The sequence below is a fragment of the Phaenicophaeus curvirostris genome, chromosome 15 (assembly GCF_032191515.1).
Source record: "Phaenicophaeus curvirostris isolate KB17595 chromosome 15, BPBGC_Pcur_1.0, whole genome shotgun sequence".
NCBI classification, from domain to species: Eukaryota; Metazoa; Chordata; class Aves; order Cuculiformes; family Cuculidae; genus Phaenicophaeus; species Phaenicophaeus curvirostris.
The window spans coordinates 15,950,150-15,970,421 of record NC_091406.1 but is presented as its reverse complement, the minus strand read 5'-3'; the positions used below and the strand labels follow the sequence as shown (position 1 = coordinate 15,970,421).

Below are 20,272 nucleotides of genomic sequence, written 5' to 3'. Positions count from 1 at the left end.
AATAGTGTATATATGCATATCACTAACATGGGTAACATAGGCACACAGCAGCTTCAGGACAAGGCAATATTAAGCAAAAAATATCCAATCTGGTCATTTTCTAGAGATGAAGTATGTGAACATACTGCAGTGAGACAGAAATCTGTGAATATAGTGTAAGTCAAGCACCAGTCAAGAATCATTCACTTCTTAAATCCTTCCTATTCAGCAGGTACAGAATCGATTACTTCTCTAAGAGGCAATAATTTCACAGGTGCTGGATCTGAACAAAAAACCTCTTCCTAAGCATCTTTCCTGCAGTTACTCAAGCAGCTGTAAAAAAGCCAGTTGCTTGACCTAAAAATAAGTAAAAAAGCCAGTTGCTTGACCAAAAGTAGATAAATAAAATAAAAAAAGAAAAGCCAGCAGAAATATAAAGTTTTCATGTGGCTGTGCCAAAATTAAGCCTTGGATAGGGCATTCTTCCTCCAGCTTAAACAGAGTGTGCCTAATTGTCGTTGGCACCGACATAGCTTTAAAACCACCTGTTTACCTATCTAATAGATCCAAGAAATTTCCTCATCTCTCAACATACTTCAATACCAAAGCACAAAGTATCTCAGTTTTTTCTGCATGGATCTGTCTGAAGCACCAAGTCATACATGTTTGAGTATTTACAGCAATTATAAATCACATGCACCAGAGGAGCTTGCTGAGAACGCCTATAAGTCACTCATTTAGTAGCCTTTTACAGCTCAGAAACGTAGGAGACCCCAATAGGTACACCAAGAATAAACATCTGCCCTCTAACCCTATCACTAGCTATGTAAGCCAAAGAACACATCCCCAGGCAGCATTATTTTCTGACACAGCCCAGCTACAGTAATAAGGAAAGCAAATAAAGTTCTCCAGATGGTTTCAGCAATTGTTGGAACCAATGAGAGATACTAAATCGAAAATATATAATACAAATAGAATTACTTGCTTGAACAAAATTATAAACACAGATGGATTAATCTTTCCTAAGCCAAGTTAAATCCTTAACATAACTTGAATCCACGTTTATTTCAATGATATTTTCATTTACCCTGCACAGAGCTAATCTTTTTTTTTTCTTTTTTTTTATGCATGTCTTTTCAAGCTTTTGGCCTCAGATTAGCAGTCAGAACAAGTAGTCCCAGGGTTGTTGACAATGTAGCTTTCTTTGTGAAGTCCTAATAAAATGTACAACCTGATCATTCAAGGAAAGATGAGGTTTCAGCATTCGTAGGATAGGATGCTTTTAACGTGTCCAACACACATGCAACTACCTTCCCTTTATGCTTGAAGAAGGCAGCAATACATTTGCAGGATTAATTCTACCCACAGACACTGAACCCAAGTTAGATAAATTGCCTTTCCAAGATTCTTAGCTCTCTGAGCTAATGATTGACAGACGGCTAAAATTAGTAATTTTGATGGCTTCCTCTCCACATCTTCAATTAGAGTTAAAATTACAAGCTTATATCTCATTACTTCTGGTCAAATGGAAGTCGCATGTGCAAAATAAAAGTAAGAATAATGAAGAAAATGCCTTAGTATGCCACACACCTAAGTAAATATTCCATTCCATTAAATATACATATAGTCTACTATTCTTGAGATGAAAAGAGGCAGAATTCTGTTTTCTCTGCAAATATTTTATTTCCTGGAAATAGATAACTTAAATAAAATAAAATAAAATTCCTGCTTGGTAAATTTAAATAACTTTATATCATTACCACACATACATTGCATGCCTAAAGCAGGACACAGCCTCTTGAAGCAGCACCAACATAACAAGTACGTCCATCCAGCACAGAGCACTGCTACACAGGTCTCTCAGCACAGCACCACATCAAGTTAACAAAAATAAATTCTTCTGGTAAAGTTGATTAAATCATGCAGCAGGTAGCAGGCAAATGGTAGTCCCAGTGCTACTGCAGAGCAACTAGTAAAGATGTCTCTGTTTCTGGTTTTTTTCCCTTCTCTTATTAAAGAGGATTAGGTAATAAATTAATTAGTTATTTTTAGAGTTCAGCACAATTATGTGTTAATTTAATGTCAATTTAGGCTTCTGAGTGCCTAAGGCAGTCTTGAAATAACATTTTATCATTCTCAAAATTTTATATTGAACCTTTAAGAAAATAACCTTTATAGCGCTAAATGCCAATTTGCATATGAATATTGTCCACTAGCAGAAGTTAGAGTATATGTTTGTTTATCAAATATTTTTCCATTCATATTATTTCTTTGGCTGTTCTAACCGAGATGGTAACAATTTCAAGTAATAAAATTTAACATACCCTCCCTTTGAAATGTATTTTTTTAAATCTTGCCAGAATTACCTATCTTATAGATGCAAGTTTAAGAACTTAACATCAGTTACCTCATCCATAGGAAAGGAGAGAATAAAAAACACAATTCTTCACCAGTAAATTATTGCACTTTCTAAAGCAGAACATTAGAATTCAACCATACTGGGCAGCTCAGTTATGAAATAGTTTCGGTGTCATCTGATATACATTATATCTTCTTTTTAAGCTGCAATAAAAAGAAGGCCTTGATGCTCAGCACTGAAAAAGTATCATCCGAAACCTACCTATACTACCCAAAGTGCTTTAAGGGTCACCTAAGTATCTGGCATCTTCCTGCTCCTAAGCTGTTCTTCTTCTAATCAGTCAGTATGACTGATGAGATTTCAGGATTTTTGGTGTACAGATCTCTGCATCTCTTCCAAGAGATGAAGTATAAGCCAAGAGCAGAAAAACAGTTTTAAGAAGGCAAATATAGGAGTATTAGGACATGGAGGGAACAGATGCACAGAAGCAAAGCGGTTTTTAATCTTGGCCTCAAATCAAAAGCTTTGTACTGTGGAATACAGACCAAAATGGAAATTCCATCTGCTCCTCTGTTCCACACTTAGTTGACACAGAAATGCCCCACACGATTCAAACTATTAAACATAACCAGGTATATGAATGACATTTGAATTTATCTTCCTATAAATATCTATGATTATGACTTTTTGTTTGCCACTGATCATCACACATTGTTCTAAATTAATTATTTGTGTAACTACAAAGCCTGAATATTCAATTCAAAATTTACTGTGAGATGCAGTGTGTAAACATAGAATAAGATAAGTCCATGCCCAGAGAGCTTGCACAGATTGGAAAAAATCAGCTAGGAAAGAGTGACCGACACCTGCTGTCCAAGCAGACATCACAAGAAGTGGCAGGACAGTTAGAATACTTGCGCAAATATCCTGCCCTACCATCCCTATTTTTATTCTATCAAATCTATAATACTTCTGATTTTAAAATCCTTTCTTTTCCAAAAGTACTGTAAAAACCATTTCAGGAATGTTAGTTCTTCCTGTGGTTATATTTTTCTCACAATAAATATTTACAAAATCTATGAGTTTCCCGAGTAGTTTGATAATTTTAACTGAAAGAGTGGAGATTGAAATGTTTCCTGTGAGGGTGGGGAGGCCCTGGCCCAGGTTGCCCAGAGCAGGGGTGGCTGCCCCATCCCTGGAGGGGTTCAAGGCCAGGTTGGATGGGGCTTGGAGCCCCTGATCCAGTGGGAGGTGTCCCTGCCCAGGGCAGGGGAGTGGAAGTGGATGGGCTTTAAGGTCGCTTCCAACCCAAACCATTCTACGATTCAAGGATTCCGTGACAATATATAATTCTGTTCACTACTACTTCTGTCTTATGTTCTGTATTAAAACCGGGAAGTTTTTGCTTATCAAGTTCCATGTCACAAGGAAGGGGTTTCATGAAAAATTTAGATTAAAAAGGACCACTATGGGTCATTTCATTCTACCTCCTACTTAACCGAGGGCTGACTCCAATGTCACAGCTTGTTGCTCAGAATCTTTTAAAGTAAAATTTTGATGAAGATCCTGCAACCTCTCTGGGCCAATATTCCAGGGCCTTATTGCTGTTATTGTAACGTAAGCTTTACTTAAGTCCAACTAAATCACTCTGGAAAGCCTACATTCACTTGCACAACAGCTCTTCCTTTTGTTCTTAGTATTTTGGAATTTACTTTCTGTAAACAGAAAAGCCCCCACCTAAAATATTTACCAGAAATAAACTGACCACATGACCTTTTAATGAATTTTCACAGAGTATTTTTAAATACCTTTCTGAATTCACCAGTCCTTTGATATTCACACAGCATCATGTCAAAAAAAATTGGGATTGTGGCTTTTCGTAATTCAACTTCTGGAATAAGAGTCATTTCCAATATGGGTCCAACCATCCCCGGAATAAAGCAAATTTTATTCTGACCTGAAACAGAAAGGCAAATGGGGTATTTCAGAAAAGAGAAGGTTGGTTGTTGGGTTTTTTTAGGAAAACATCTTGGATGTAAAACTGTTTAAAGCAATGTTTGAAACCAACTATGTTGGTAAAGTCTTAGAACTTGGTCACTCACCTCTGTTCCTTCCCAAAAGCTGAAAGCATGTTAACAGATATAACCTCATTCAAAGATGCTAGAATTCAGTGCCAGAAATAAGTACATATACCACCTGAGTTGACATTTTCAATGAACGTTTTGGAGGGTTAGTTTTTGACTGGCCTTTTAAATACTTGGAGTCCTAAAAATCTCCAGTAGGAGAGTGCCACATAGTGCAACCTTTCTAGCTTATGAAGGAGAAAACTAATACTTGCTTTCAATTCTTAATAACATCAAATATTGCAATCAATACGCAACTCCTAAAACCGCATAAAACTGTCCCGCAGCACAAATGCTAGCACTGACTGCTAACAAAGATCCAAATCTCCAAAGAACTCAGCTGGGTCCAAGTTCTTGAAATATTGCTTTTTTGTTGGAGAAGAAAAGCATGGGATATGTGGAGCAGACCAATATCAAAATCCAATGACCTACATAAGCTTATTGATACAGCCTACGGCTTGTAAGGAAGTAAAATACTCCCACAACCAAACATGGTTAGCCTTGCTTCAGAACCAAAAAGTAATCTGAATCTGATTTTCCTTTCACATGGGTGCCACGCTGATGCAACTCTAAGCATAACTGAACTACAACTTCTACAGCTTGTGTAGCATTATTTTTGGTTCCACTCATGTTGATGAAAATCATTATTAATCCTAGTTAAATCAGTAATGTCAATAAGATTGAAAAGGATCTTATGGCAATTGAATAACTTCCAGTACCTGTATGTATTAGACCTATGGCCTTGTAATTTTTGAAAACAACAGAAATCCATGCATTACGTAGCTAGCCATTCACCTCTAAAAATGTTCAATCTCTCAAGAAATCCTCTTAGGTGATTGGAAAAAAGAGGATAGAGTCTTTCAGCTACCTGACAGCAATATCTATTGCTTGACCAAGAGACTAGCATTACAATTAATCCCAAAAGAGCTTAGCACATGACTTTAAATAAATGAATAAATACTTAAATAAAATTTAGTATCTGCTTCTTAATTTCAGCAAAGGAAGGTTTCTGAAATCTGATTGCAGCCACCTCTGAAGTCTGAGAGAAGGCTGTGAGTTCTATTAGAAATAAAAAATAGGCGTAGTCAAACAGTACCCATATCATTCCAAGCTTAATCCCAGGGGAGAAAATAGAAATATTTACAAAAGCATTTTGTCCTGGAGGTTTTTCAGTGAAATGAGCAATACACTATGGTTTCAGTTATGATGAAGTTCATTTGCCTACTCACCAAGTTTGTACCACATATCACGGATAGCAAAGCCTACTAAACGTCTCATATCTCCATATCTAGAAAAAAAAAATATGAAAGTTATCTATCATTAACTCCATCATCATCTCAGTACCAAATTTAAGATGCAAGCTGAAGTATATAGGTTTGCTTACTTGTTCTGGATTTTGTTGTATTTTGCATGTGAAAAATTTTCAAGCTGTAGTGAATCTTGAGTAATAAAAGCCACAGCCAAATGAAAATAGTTGTTCCACAGCTGTAAATTGAATATAAGGAAATTATAATAGTTTCGATAAAAGCAGAAATAATATTAAGCTGTGCATAATGCTGAATAATTTATGAAATGAAACGATGCAAGCAACATGAGATTTTTATATGAGATGTTCATCATTAGTATTATGGAATTAGCAGAAAACCAAGGAAGATGAATTTTAATAACCGCTACTACACGTTTGCTCTTAGTAACAAAGAGACTGAATAAATATTACTAAAAAAAGATTCTTATGTGATTCCTTAGCTAACAACATTAAACCATGAACAAATGCAGGACAAGTGAAATACATTACATGCCAGTGAATCTTAACAACTTGGAGCCAAAGGCATCCAATATAATTACACTGTATTTGAGAACTGCTTGAAAAGGCTTCTACTCTCTTCTCCTCCGATTCTAAGTAAAAAATGATTTGTATGAAATTTCAATATATTTTGTTAAGAGCTGTCTGCATGAAACAAGGATAAAATATATCCCTAAATAACTACTCTTAGTACTGAGTCGTGTACTTTGAAGAGAAGAAAACCCCTTGTATTTCCCATGTGCAACCCTTCCTTTCAGAAGCAAATGACTTGTTCTCCAGAAGATCAAAATGAAATATTTCTCTCACATGCTAGAGGTGGAAAGGGGAAAAAGAAACTTCACTAGGAATTACAAAAACAAGGAAGTAAATACTGTTTTCAGAAGCTTCTAAGCAGTCAGCAATGGCTTTAGACACTTCTTTCAAAACTGTAGCTGAATCTAAAACTATGCATGGTAGGTATCAGTGCAACTGTAGGAAGGCAAGAGTAACTGTATTCAGTAATAGCTGAAAGAATGGAAATGAAACATAATTATTAGAGAGCTCAATTTCATATGCTGAAATACCACACCAGCTTGGGAACTCACACTAAATGACCGAGAAATACAATCAAAAACTTAAGTGATCTCTGCCCTTGATAACTTGAAAAACTCTCTTGTGCACAAATAACCAGGAAAAACAGATATCAACACACAGAAAGATGCACAAACCCACAGATATTTCCTATAATAAATAAAACTGTCAAACGTCCACTATAACGTGAAGAAGATCCTGCATTTAATTTCTTCCTCCCTTCAGGCCCAACTAAAGCTCTCCTTAGCCGACGGACTGGCTCACTGAAAAGCCCTTAAGAGGACTGTTCCTGTCTTTAAGTGTTTACAGCCCAGAGAGCAGGGTTATCACTGCTGGTGATACGGGGACTCATGCAGCATTCCACTGGAGAGAGTTACTCATCGGTTACATATTATACGATTCAAACACGCTCTGAATTCACCCAAACCAATCACAGCCTTATTAAAAATTGCATTTGAAGATAAGCACTAGTCAGGCAGCAGCTCCCTTCATATAAATATTTAAATTATATGCATATCTAGTTTTTTACAGTATACTAATGGTACATATTAATTCAGAGCATATTTCCCCAGGCTACATGTTATTCATGCCCTTAAAGTCCTGTTTTTCCCCCCTTATCAAATATTTTAAAAGATTAATAAGACCAATTTTGAGTTTTCAGTCCCTTGAGAAGCTGCATTTATTGATGTGTAGGAAATATACTTTGCATATGTCAATTACACCAGTAAAATGAAAGATTTTTCAAATCATTCTAGATTATGGGGAGAAAAATGAAGCCTTATATACTATTTAGTCACTTGATATTTCCGAGTTCAATGCCATCTTTGTCAAAGAAACACCCTAACAACTCCATATCCTTATTTGTAAAATACACTTCCTTTCATCCCCAGAGTACCCTATGATGGCTGAAAAAATATCACCCTTTACATTTTAACATCATATTCAAGTTAAGGAATTGCAACCTTTTAAGCTCCAAAGATAACTTGCAAACCTTATGAGGGAAAATAATCCCTGAAAAGTAAGACAACATAGCAAAAGCCTATAGAATCAGATCATTAAAATGAAGAAAAAAAAAAATATGCTTATGAGACATGGTCAGTTTGTTGGGTTTTGTCTCCGAAGCCCACAATAACGTTCCAAGACTTTTTCCATTTAAACATTTGGTTATCTAGCAGGTGGTAAGGCAGAAGCAACGTAGCACCATGGTGGGAGAGGACAGAGCTCTCCACCTGCTTTGTGTGATACTCCTGCCTTGCTGCTTATTGACCTGAACTCCAGTGCGGAGTCATCAGCTGGGGACAGAGTACCAGGAGACAAAGCTAGAGCTCAGAAGTGACCCTTCTCTGCAATTATCTATCAATTATTCATTACAAACACCTACTGAGATGCAGCATCAGAGAGTAGCAGCAGAGGCTGGCTCCCTGTTTGAACACCTCAAAAGATGGTGAGTGGCTTGGCTGAGCATGGGGTTAATCACAGTGCTGAAGAGTCTTCAGATCCAGCAATATAAGGGCAGGGGAAAAGAAGAGGATCTGTCATTTTGGTGGCTTTTTTTCCCAGAAAACTCGACCTTCCCCCTAGAAAATGTGACAGCTGCTGTATTGGAAAATCTGGAAGTAACGTAGTAAGGCATTTTGAGCCATCTTGCAAAGAGGAGGAGATCTGGCTGATTTTTCAGGATAAGTATGAAAAGCAAATGCTGCTTGCTCCTCCTGCACACACATTTTGGAAACCAACACCGATTTTGCACTGCTGCCTACCTTATAGCCACCAGTTTCTCTACAGTTATCTCTGCTCAGTTCTGTTTGATAAAGCAGGAGAAATACAAAGTCTCTGAAGACTTATATCAGAAGACTTTCTGACAAATTATTGCAGATACTAAATATACTCAAGCATTTCATAAAACCTAACAGACAAGGTAACAGTTTTATTCATTTTTTTTTTTCTTGGAATAATAAATGAAAACACGCTCAGCCCCTTGACTTAAGCAGACACAACACGTTGCAGAGAGATACTGGGTTCATTAATTTGGTTCTGGAGAAAAATGGCACTTAGAAACTTTTTGCATGTATAAATGCTAACTAGCTATTGAGCTAGGTCTGCTATAAATAACCTTCCTGAACCTTTTGAGTACAAACAACTCTAAATGATTTAATAGATCCTGTGCTTTAAAAAAGCTGCTTAATTGGATTAATCAATACTGAAATTCGATTATGCCTTCTTTTTTGCGCCAGAGAAGATAAATTACTTTACATTACATGTTTTGATTAGAAGGATATGAACCAACTTTCCATGTAAATGCTGCTCAAAGAAAACTTAAATTTTATTTTAATAAAGAGAAGAAATTATTTGACTGTGGAGGCGGCAGAATATGTTTGCATTAATCTCCACAGAAAAAAAGAGCACATGCAGCTGCACCATGCAGTCTTAAAATTCTGAACCAACGTTCATGAAAATTGTTCTGCATTATCTTTCAGGACATCATACTAGAAAAAATACAAACTGTTCAACAGATGGATAAGTGGAATGTGAAGGCCAAAATTCAGAATAACTCATCAAGCGACAAACTTTAAAAACTAAGCAAAGCATTGCATTCTGTTTAAGTAGAGTCCTAACAAGCATAATTTTCAGTCACAGCTCATTCCTAAATTCTGGAAGTTACAATATTTAGGTCTTATTCCTATGGTATGCAGCCTGTTTTGTGACAGATACAGTGTTTTCTTTGAGGTAGACAAGAAAGTATTAAGCATCTCCAAGTAAAGAATTGTGAAAATCCTTTGGGACCTCTGCCATAATTTGCTTGCATTGGTTATGTACTTCAAAAGGATAGAACAAAGTTAGAAAATAGTCAGGTTAATGAAAACAGGTTTACAGAAGCTTTGAAGAAACACAGCACATTATATAAACCAATAAATGTTTGTTTTATTCATTTTTAGTCTTCAAAGATTTTCATGTCATAATCCCAATTTCATTGGTTTTCCCTGTGCTTCTTGTTTAATGATGCAACTTAATAAAAACACTTGTGAACAGTCCCTACTTCAGACATCTACCATTCCCGTGTTGAAAACCATCCCAAACACCTGAAATAAGACACTCCCAAATCCAACGATATTTAGATTCCTGTATGCAAGATCTTCCACAGTCTTGTGTATTTCGAAGTCCAAAGAAAATCATAGATGAACATCAAAAAATCAGTTACTAGCTATAGGTCACTCTAGGAAGACTAAGCTGTTTCTTGATAGAAGGATCAAATCTGAACTTCAAACTCTGAGGTCTGATAATTTTTAAATGTACAATACCATATGTAACATACAAAAAAGTAAGATTTCTAATACTGCGATGATTATTAATGCAGCTAGCTAAATTTTCTGATGTTGTCTATTAATTTTTGCATCAGCCCTCTCCTAGTGCTTTCTACAATGTCTATCACAGTCACATACATATTTTTGCAAAATATGGTGCATATTTTTCCCTGTATACTTGTAATACAGCGAACCTTTTGATTTTGAAGTTTCTAACCAACAGTTTAAAAATAAAAGTTCCGCAGTCCTGTTTGTGATGCTAAAATACATTCTGCTTCTATACCTTAAATTACCCTTAATCAGGAATACTTAAATAGTTGCCTCTGATTTAGCTTCCAGATTGTTGAGACTTTGTACTTGCTGCGTATGCTCAGTAACAATCTGAACTTTACTCATCCCTTTTTCTCTGAAACCAACAGTATCAACAGTACAGATGCCCCTGACAAGAGGCAAGATTGCCTGAAGGCTGCTGCAGACTGAAGAATTGACCCTTGAATAAGCAGTTCTTGGGGTTTGTTTTTTTTTAACAAATCCCATGTATTTCACAGAAACTAATAATTTGCTTAAGCTTTTAGATCTGTAGTAGTCACTTATGTAACACAGACACACAGCATCTTTCAAAAGTTAGATTAAATTTAGATGCCAAACTCCCTTGTTTTCACTCCTAGTGAAATAGCCAGAAGTTATTCATAAAACACAGCAAAGGAGCTCACTAATATCTCTATCAGGTTCACCAGTAACAGAGACACATTTCAAGATGACTTTTTTAATTTGGAAAAAAAGAGCCCAATGTAAAGAGTTGAAGTTAAGTTGCGCTCATGGTATGTGACCCCCTCAACTCTGGTTTTAGGAAGCATATCCTAGATTCACTGTAATCAATATCTGGCTGAATCTATCCTAGATTCACTGTAATCAATATCACCATTTATAGGCACAAGGGAACGCAATGGTGTGTGTACTATGATACTCTTAAACGAATACTCAACATCTCCTGTGACAGCCTCAGGGACCTGACCAAAACATACCCGAGGGCAGGAACACACGTTCCAAGGGTGGGTACCTTTGCTCTGTGGAGCTGACTATGGAAACAAAGAGGTCATGTGGCTGTTAGGTTATAGCTCTTAACAAAATAGAACATTACGCTACTTCCATATTCTCTCATAGATCAAAATAAGAAAAGCATGTTCTTTGATCCCGATTCGTAATTTTTCTATATATATATAAATATAGCTAAACAGACAGATTCCAAACTGGTTAGAAGTTTATAATCCACCATGTTGAGCTTCATTAATTCCCAGTTTTGTCTCACTGATGTTTTTCTTGCAGTGTAACATTTGTTATCAAGTAATTTGTAGTGAATATAAAAGAAATAACATAGGAACATTTGTTTCTATCTTCAGAGTTATTGTATAGGTTTGGGAAATGACTGCATTCCCCGTGCAACATGAATGTGCAGCTTGTTTTCATTAAAGTAAACGTTGCTCTCAAACACCTAAATTTCTTTTAAATACAGACACCTCAAAGAAATATCAAAGATTTACTTGTTTCTGAAGGAAACTGCATCTCAGTGTTTTGCTTCATTTTCCCATCACTATTCTGTATCTAAAAGGCCTAACATTGAAGGAGTGGAATTGATCTTGATGCAACGTTTCCCTCTGCAAAACAGCTGCTAAACCAAAAGCTACTTCATGATATTACTCTGTTGGTATATTAATTGCTAAAATACAAACACAGAAGCACTGCAACAGCTGCAAAAAGGATTGGTTTTTTTGTTTATTAACTAAAAGTGCTCCAAAACAATTGAGGAAAACCAAATATTAAATCTAAAAAGAATAACAGCCCCAGAGGCTGAAACTGTGGAAGTTAATTACTTTTTATAAAGTATAGAAGTTCTTAATTCACTTTGAGTTGATTACTGTTCACAGTTACTTACAGTCTAAATATACTGATATTAGAAAAGATAGATAGTCTCTTTTTCTGTCATTTGCTCATTTTCTAGAAAGTGCAGAAAATTTTTTTTAGACTATAACATCTGACTTGAGCATCCCTGCCATCAGAGAACAAGTCAGGAAAGCGTAATCCATGTCAAAAATTACACCCCTAAGTCCAAGCTTTCCAAAGCCAAAAAGGACAGGACAGAGAGATGTGGATGAATGCTGCAGAATAAGAAGATTTAAGGAACAGTTTTAAAAGACAAAGTTTTTCTTAGAAAAATTAGTTGAAAAAAGTATGTTTAGGGAAGACACAGACAACTCTCTTACCATAAAAGCCTCTAGAATAGTTAGACAAAATTCTTGTTAGAAAATATTTGGATAGAGGTGATCCTCAGAGAATGAAGAGGGCCCACTAAAGGACCTCTCAAGTTTCTTATTTCAGTTAGTATGTTTTGCTTTAAATGCTCCTCCAAATTCAAGTTTTCACAGTCTGAATAGTTGCAGGACACTAATTTATAGATTTTTTTTTTTACATAAATATGAAAATCAGTAAAAAAACTCTTTAAAACACAAAAATCTTTAGTTATCAATAATCTCAATTGTATAGATAACAGTGGGAAATAGATTTTTAATTTTTAATTCAGAAAATTATACAATATGCTTTGCATTATTCAGACCTTCTTTAGTCCAGTAGCAGCTTCTACAACAGGTACATTTAGGGAACTGTTAGAAGGTTTTCAGAGCTTTTATTCGTGGAGGGAAAGTAAGGTATCTCCCTGGCTTGCACTTCTAAGTCTCTTGTAAAAACTATAGCAGTGCTACAATTCTTTAGAGAGCACTACCCATTTACTAAAACATTGCTTAGCTTACACCAAGCCTCCAGATACCTGACAAGTCATGAATAAAAGAGCAAGCATTAATCCATTCCCTTGAACTATAAGGTTCGCTGTTGAACTACACCGTCCCCAGTTGTTAGATAACATTCTGGAATGCACAGAATTGCCACAAGAAACTTATCCAAAAATAAAAGTTCCAGGTTAAGGCTGCAGATTTAACATTTGAAAGATGCATTTGGACAAATAGATAGTCTTTATAATAGTTTGCACATATTTTGGTAGCCTACGTGTACTGATGGCCACCAGACCTATTTTATTTGCTCTTAAAAATTACTGACACATAGTGCGATAAAAATCATCCTGTGTTATAGATCTGATAGATTACAAATTGGTTGTTAATAAACTGAAATAGCCTGAGAGACATTATTTCATAAATATGTCATTGGCTTGAGAGTTTCCAGCAGGGATATTCACTAAAAAGGAATTTTTAGTTTCTCAGAAGAAATACCTTTCCTTATAATTCAAAAATCTTCATACACATATATTTGTAAAGTCACAGCTTTTGAAGGTACAAAATTTTAAATGAGAAATGAGGAAAAAGCTCTACATACATGGAGGCCACTGTAACCAAGTATGACCTGAATTTTTTGCCCTTATTTTTACTACTGTCTTTTAAACTCTTGCTGTGTAACCACAGGGATGCTCTGTAGCTATTTGTGACCCTGGTATTTTATGTTAAGGACTGGGAAACCAGTATCCAAACAGTTTTTCTAGCATAGCAAACCTGACCATTCACATGCTGTAGAGTAGAACCACTTTAATCAGATTGCAAGATGCAAGATTAACCATAAAACATAAACCCCAAGAAATCAGGAGACCAGAGCCCTGAACTAACAACGAACTTCATGGCTGAGGTCAATAAGTTATTACCTAATGGACAGATTAGATTTTTGTATTCTGGAAGCATTTTTTAACTTAAAACATTTATTTTTAGTTACAGTTAATATAAAGAGTGAAACCAAATAATTTTTTTGTACTATACTTGATTAGTGCATTTTCTATCTATAGCATATACCAAAACCATGCATTTGGTGACAAATCCTGATTCTAAAATTGTATTTACATTCTAATAACAATTTAATACATCAGAAAGCTACAGACATTTTCATTTTTATCTGAAGCAAGCCAAATAGCTGGCAAAATGCATGGCCAATGACTTAGGATAGAAAGGATGATATTGAGAAAAAAAAACCCAAAACGACAACCCTGATTTTAGTTCAGAAAGAACTAAAAAAACTAAAGGAAAATAAAAAAATAAATAGAATAGACTTATAAGGGAAGACTACAAGTTAAAAATAAAAATAATTCTAAGTGCTAAATACTCTAGGAATCAAATGAAGTTAAGCTCTTTCTGCCCTACATACATAGAAGTGACATTGCAAAGGCTACGTGCATTACATCAAAGATTGCCTTTCTGAATACACTTGGCTGCCTAAGAAAAAAAGATGAGTTTTCTGCTTGCTAGCTCCAAGAGAACATCAGTACAAAATACTCTGTTTCAGTGCCTTATCATAAATAATCAAAGTACGATTCTCATGTCATATCAAAGATGGCCTAATCCTGCCAAACTCAAATCAACAATCATTTTCATTCTGATATAAAGCAGCAGCAAGGCCTCTGACAGACCATAATGATCATACCTGAACATATCGCTTAGCTAAAAAGCCTCAACACTTACTTGGACTTCAAAATTCATGTTCTCCAGAAATTTCTGGTTCATTGTCTCTGCAAATTTGTTGATGGCTCTCAGGAACACCCTAAAAAAGAAAATCAATAATACAGGTAAATGAATATAATCCCTGGGAATGTCTTCCAGCCACGTGCGATACTGACGGAAACACGTTGGACCACTGAACATTCAAGAAGAAGCAAAATTCAGCCATACATAAACACGGCAGATACAATTCTGTACATGTTATTTATAGTCTGTTATACATAAAAAATAGTAAGCACATGATCATCAAAAAGTTTTTTGATCTCCATGGAGAAATTGACACAATAGAATTTGTTCTCCTCTGCTGCACACCTTGCATTCTTGAAAAAGCTAACAGAGCAATTATTTCCATCACAATTTTACCTTCTAGGTGACAAAACCATGCCACTTAGAAGAGTGTTATTGCCGTCTCCTCATGGGTTTGACAGCTATAAGACTCTCTTGCGCTTATATTATTAGTTAGGAACTGCCAGTGCATTTTCCCAATTAAAAGATATGAAGTGCAACTCTTCAGTTTTCTCACAGAACATGATGGGAGGATGGCACCTCTGCCATTCTTCTGCCTCAGGTTGATTATAAAACATAGATACAATTATAATCCACATTCAAAGCTGAGTTAATATACAGATATATCTACCAAGAGGAAGAGTGTGACCATTATCCCTCTAGCTCGAAAAGTAGCACCTACTTATGCTCAATAAGACACATTTTTAAAACTAATTTATTTATTTTACTTTCTAGCACAGCACATTTGTAAAAGAAAAATCAATTGTATCTCTAAATATTTACAAAGTTGATTTAATTAATTCAGTTTCATTCAATTTGCATTTTTGAAAAGAAGTTCATACAAGTTTTCAGTTAAAATATGAGAAACACTGTGAGGGCGAACATACCACAACCAGAAAGAGATGAATACAAGGGAAAAACAATCCTAGCTGTTCAAATACAGTGACTGACTGTCAACTCACTGTTGCCAATCAGGAGAAAGACCTAATAGTTACAGCTGACAGGCTCACAAAACCTTCACCATCTTAAGTGTTTAATATTATCAGTAAAAGCAATAATCCTATAATTAGAATTATTAGCAAAAGATTTGGAGACCACAGGATATCTGTATGTTATTGTCAAAGGAATGTTGAATGTCTGTGTTGTGTTCTGGTCTCTCATCTCAAAAATACAAACAAATACAAAAAGTAAAACAAGATAAAAGAAAACAAGCAAACAAATGTGACAAAGAAATGATCAAGTACATTTAATGGATTGTTCCCCAAACCCGGTTTCTTTAATCAGAGGATGGCATGTGAATGAGTGGGGATGTGGTAGAATCTATAAAACTGGAAGTACCACGGAGATGAGGGACTTGCCGTTCACTATTTCTCATACAAGCAAACAAAGCACAGAAAACAATCAGAACTTTCATTCAAAATAAGGAAAATAAGACAGCTTTTGTGCTAGTATTGCTCAGCTATGCAACTCATTTCTACAGGATGCTGTGAACACCTAAATTTTATACTGGCTCAAAAGCGATTAGACAAATCAAAGACAAAAAGGAAGGGAGGACTGCTAACTGTCACTTGAGGCTGGGAGAACACAGCAGTGTTCCTGCTTCCCCTCTCTGGTGTTTTACTGTTCCCCAGGCAGCCGTTTATGAGCCACTACCAGAAACAAAACAGTCAGTGAAATGAATTCTAGTCTCACCACCAAAAAAATCCTTAGCAAGGGATAAATTCAGTCTCTTAATGAGGGAGGTAAAGCAGAAGATCAGGCTTATGACAAGGAATTACATTTAACCACTAAGCAATAGTCCAAAGAAGCACATGGCTTCATTAGGTCAACAACTTGACTGGCTAAATTGAAATTGTTACAATTATAGTTTTTCACAAGGAAAAAAATTCTTGGTGAAAACCTAACATTTACTTTCTTTCCATCCATGTATCATTCCTCTGTAATGTTGACATGATCAAGGAAATAAAGCAATTTATACATGGTGCTACATCTTCCTATGTCCTTTTTATCCTTATCAGAGGGACAGGACATTTCTAACTACTGCAGCAACTGTGGCATTGGAAAGTAACAGACTTCTAAGGGTGCTGTGTTGTTCTACTGCATCATCCTGTACTCTATGAGCTTTTTTCCAGTGGTCTAGGGCACACTCTGATTTTCTGAAACTAGCTCAGCTGATCTCGCCTGAATTAAGGGTCTGATCTCAAGTTCAAGAAACCTAATTTTGCTCAACACTGTTCTTTTAGGCTATCACCACTCTCCTAAACAACTTCTCTATGATCACAGAATCACCCTGTATATCCACTGCAACTTTAGCCTACGTTGGTCTGAACAGGCGATTGTACTTTCTTCTCAACCTTTTTATGTGATCAGTTCTTATTCCAGAAAATGTGATTTCCTCTGCAAGCTGCCCTACGCTATCCACAAGAAAATAAACACATTCCTCCCTAATGCTTCATTCACACGGGTACATTTATCTCCACAAAACTGCCTGATGCTTGACACAAGTGGTTTAACATTTTGAAAAAAAAAAAAAAAGAAAAAAAAAGAAGATGTTTAAAAAAAAAGGAGGATTCTAAAAAGAATGCTTTACTTTAGACAGCATAAAAATATACATAGCTAGGCAGAATCACAGATGCTCCCATGTTATTCTGTCTGTCAGCATCCCCATTACTCTTCTGAGTAGGAGTTTAAGGTCAAGGCTTTTTTAGCGTCACGTCTTTTCTGCAGAACTATATCGCTCTAGATTCTCCTTCACTTTACAAAGTATATTTCTTGCCAGCTCACATAATCAAGTTCTCCAGCTCCAGCTGCTCAGAGGGTAGCATTTCCCTTCACTCAGAGTCTTTTGTTGGAGTGGGAGGGGGTGTCCTCCGATTCTGAGACTGATTTGTGTTGGGGCAGAGTCTGACACGGTGTTGATAATTTGTCTTGCATCAGAAACCTCCCCACTTTTAGGTACCTTGTCTTTTGGCATAGAAATATCACGTGAGTTACAGCAGAAATAATCATAACTTAAACACACATGCAGTTTATTAGGGAAAATCTATTTCATAATAAGGACATATTTCTTGTGTGTCCTATTACACTTTTCTGTGAAGACCTTGTGTTTTAATGCTCACCAGACATAAAAAGCTCCAAGGACACCAGAGAAATACTGACGTACTTAATACCCAGTAAAAATTACTGCTAATATTAAAATTATTTACAGGATTCTATACAATAGAATTACACGTAAGCTATCTTCCGTAAAGATCCTTTTCATTCTCACAGATATTTCTGGCTGACATATGGGCATGATACATTTGCAGGAAGCATGCAATACTTCCAGGCTGTCAAGTTCCAAATATTTTCATGCATTTGTATTTTGCCTGAAGCGGGTATCTATTTCTGTCACTGGAAGTCACTTAGACAGTAGGTTTGAATTCTATTCCTGGCTCCTGCCAATGCCATGCTGTCCTACCACAATTATTTCATTACTATATGACTCAGTCTCCCCTTTTCACTGAAAAAGTTTATTAATTAACTAGCCATAAGTACAAAGCTAAATGGACACTTACAAAAGATGATTTTGATGAAAACAAGAGAAAATATAATCCTTATTATTAGTAAAGGCATATTCCTATTTAAAGAACTAAACATTGTTCCAAGAGGAGACATTGAAAGTCATTTGACCAGAGAAGTGATCATTCCTTATACAAGTATTCATATCATCAATTATCAATAACACCTGACATAATGGAGACAATACAGCTAAAAAAGAGATGGTAAAAAAATCATGCCCCAGAACAGCTCAGAAAAACACAATATGTACTGTCTGACTTCTTCAGAAGTTACTGAGATAAATTACCGGAAGGGATTATCTTGTCAGAGTGTAACATAACTTGATTTCCTTTGCTTGTACAAGAGATCGCTGGAGCTTACCTTTCCTCTGAACTTGGGGATTGCTGTTCCATTTTGCTTTGCAAGTTTGTACTGATCTAGGCTGACCAAAGAACAGGATCTTGATTTCTCACACAGATAACGTCATTAGGAGGTTTTTTTCTGTTTAAACTTGTCCTCTTGTCACATTTTCCCTTAATTTTAATCATTACACAGGGCTACAAATATGTTCTTTCAGGTGTTTAATTATGATAACTTTTCTACAGTTACTTAATATGGAATTAATTTCTCATCAGTTTAAATAACTGTGATATAAAATTTCTTAAGTTCCTTTACCCACAATAATTTCCTTGACATTTCCTATGTTCATGGTGACTGATGCTCTAATTTACAGTTTATACCAACCACTTGGGCCCAAAGATTTATGGATGATCGTCAAAAGCCAAAGTCTCTGAGCTTAATCTGCATATAAAAAGGCAAGATGTGGCTTAGGACAGCAGTAGAACCCCCATCTTTCAACTGCTGCTGTCTTCTTTACCTTTCTAAATTCTGTGCTGTTTATGCTCTATTTTATTGTAGTGGCAGAGAAAGTTCTTTCAAATTTTGGCTTGAAAGAAAGCCCGATGAACAGAATCCTGTGCAACTGCAATAAGTTCCAAATGCTTAGATGTATGTTCTAAATAGGGATACAACAGTACTGCAAGTAACTTATAAATAATTTAAGACAGACAAAGCTGAAAATTTATGTCATCCGAAGATAAAAATTTGATTTCAAACTGATTCCCTCTCAAGCAAAAAAAAGCAGAGGGGCTGAGATGGAGCAAAGAAACAATTTTGTATTCATAAACAACATGTTAATCAAAGTTGGATTTCAAGGCTATTCCTTCGAAGATGATGACTCTATTTAACAGTAAAATAGGTCTGCACATCGTCCTTGCTTTTGAAGTGCAAATAGCTGATGAACCTCAAATACAGATCTGGAACTTAAAGCTATTTTTAGCAAACAAGTTAGAATTAGTGCATCCGCTCCTTGCAGCATAAGGCAAAGAGTTTTTTGCAGGGAAAAAAAAAAAACAAACCAAAAAAACAAACCCCAAAAACTTAAATTTGCATTGCTGTTCTTAGGCAGCTTTGGAAAAGCTGCCCTTTCTATACACCTAGTTTCAGACATAAAACACATCCAGGTCCACAAAATTATTTTGAGTAAGGTACCTAAATCAGGTACACTATTATGAACCTTCCCAAAATGATGAATTGACCTTTCCTCACTCTTACACATGAATTCTTTCAAAGCAGTGGTCCAACAGCAGTGAGACACTCTTCATTGTCTTTTCAAGTTTACAAAAGCCTAAACTTTGGGAGTTTATTCCTTCAGCTTTGAGGTGAGTAATCCAGACACTGAAGTGAAGGCTACAATTAGGCACTTACTTAGGCACTTACACGCATCAACTCACACTCATGTTTGCTACGTCTTCTAAAGCTGTGATTACACTGGTGTAATGACAGGTGGAAAAAATTAATTGAGTACAACCTTGTACTTGAGAATCAGACACAGAAAAGAAGAAATAAGCTTTAAAAGAATATTATTTGTTGAGTTTTTCTGAAAGCTTTCACTGAAAGAAGCCATCAAAATGCCAGAATATATGTTTTGGGTGGGTTTTTTTTCAAAATTCTGTCTGAAAACCAGTGAAGGCATGGACAGTTTT

General features: G+C 35.9%; 1 protein-coding gene across 1 annotated transcript in view; it reads right to left on the bottom strand.

Annotated features, from left to right (window-relative positions):
• DOCK2 (dedicator of cytokinesis 2) overlaps positions 1-20,272 on the bottom strand; it is a 173,439-nt gene that overhangs the window by 32,884 nt on the left and 120,283 nt on the right. The window contains exons 30-33 of the mRNA XM_069869297.1: positions 14,646-14,724; positions 5,846-5,946; positions 5,691-5,749; positions 4,147-4,295 (exon numbers count right to left, since the gene is read on the bottom strand). Coding sequence (XP_069725398.1) covers positions 4,147-4,295; positions 5,691-5,749; positions 5,846-5,946; positions 14,646-14,724 — 388 coding nt within the window. The remainder of the gene's footprint in view (positions 1-4,146; positions 4,296-5,690; positions 5,750-5,845; positions 5,947-14,645; positions 14,725-20,272) is intronic.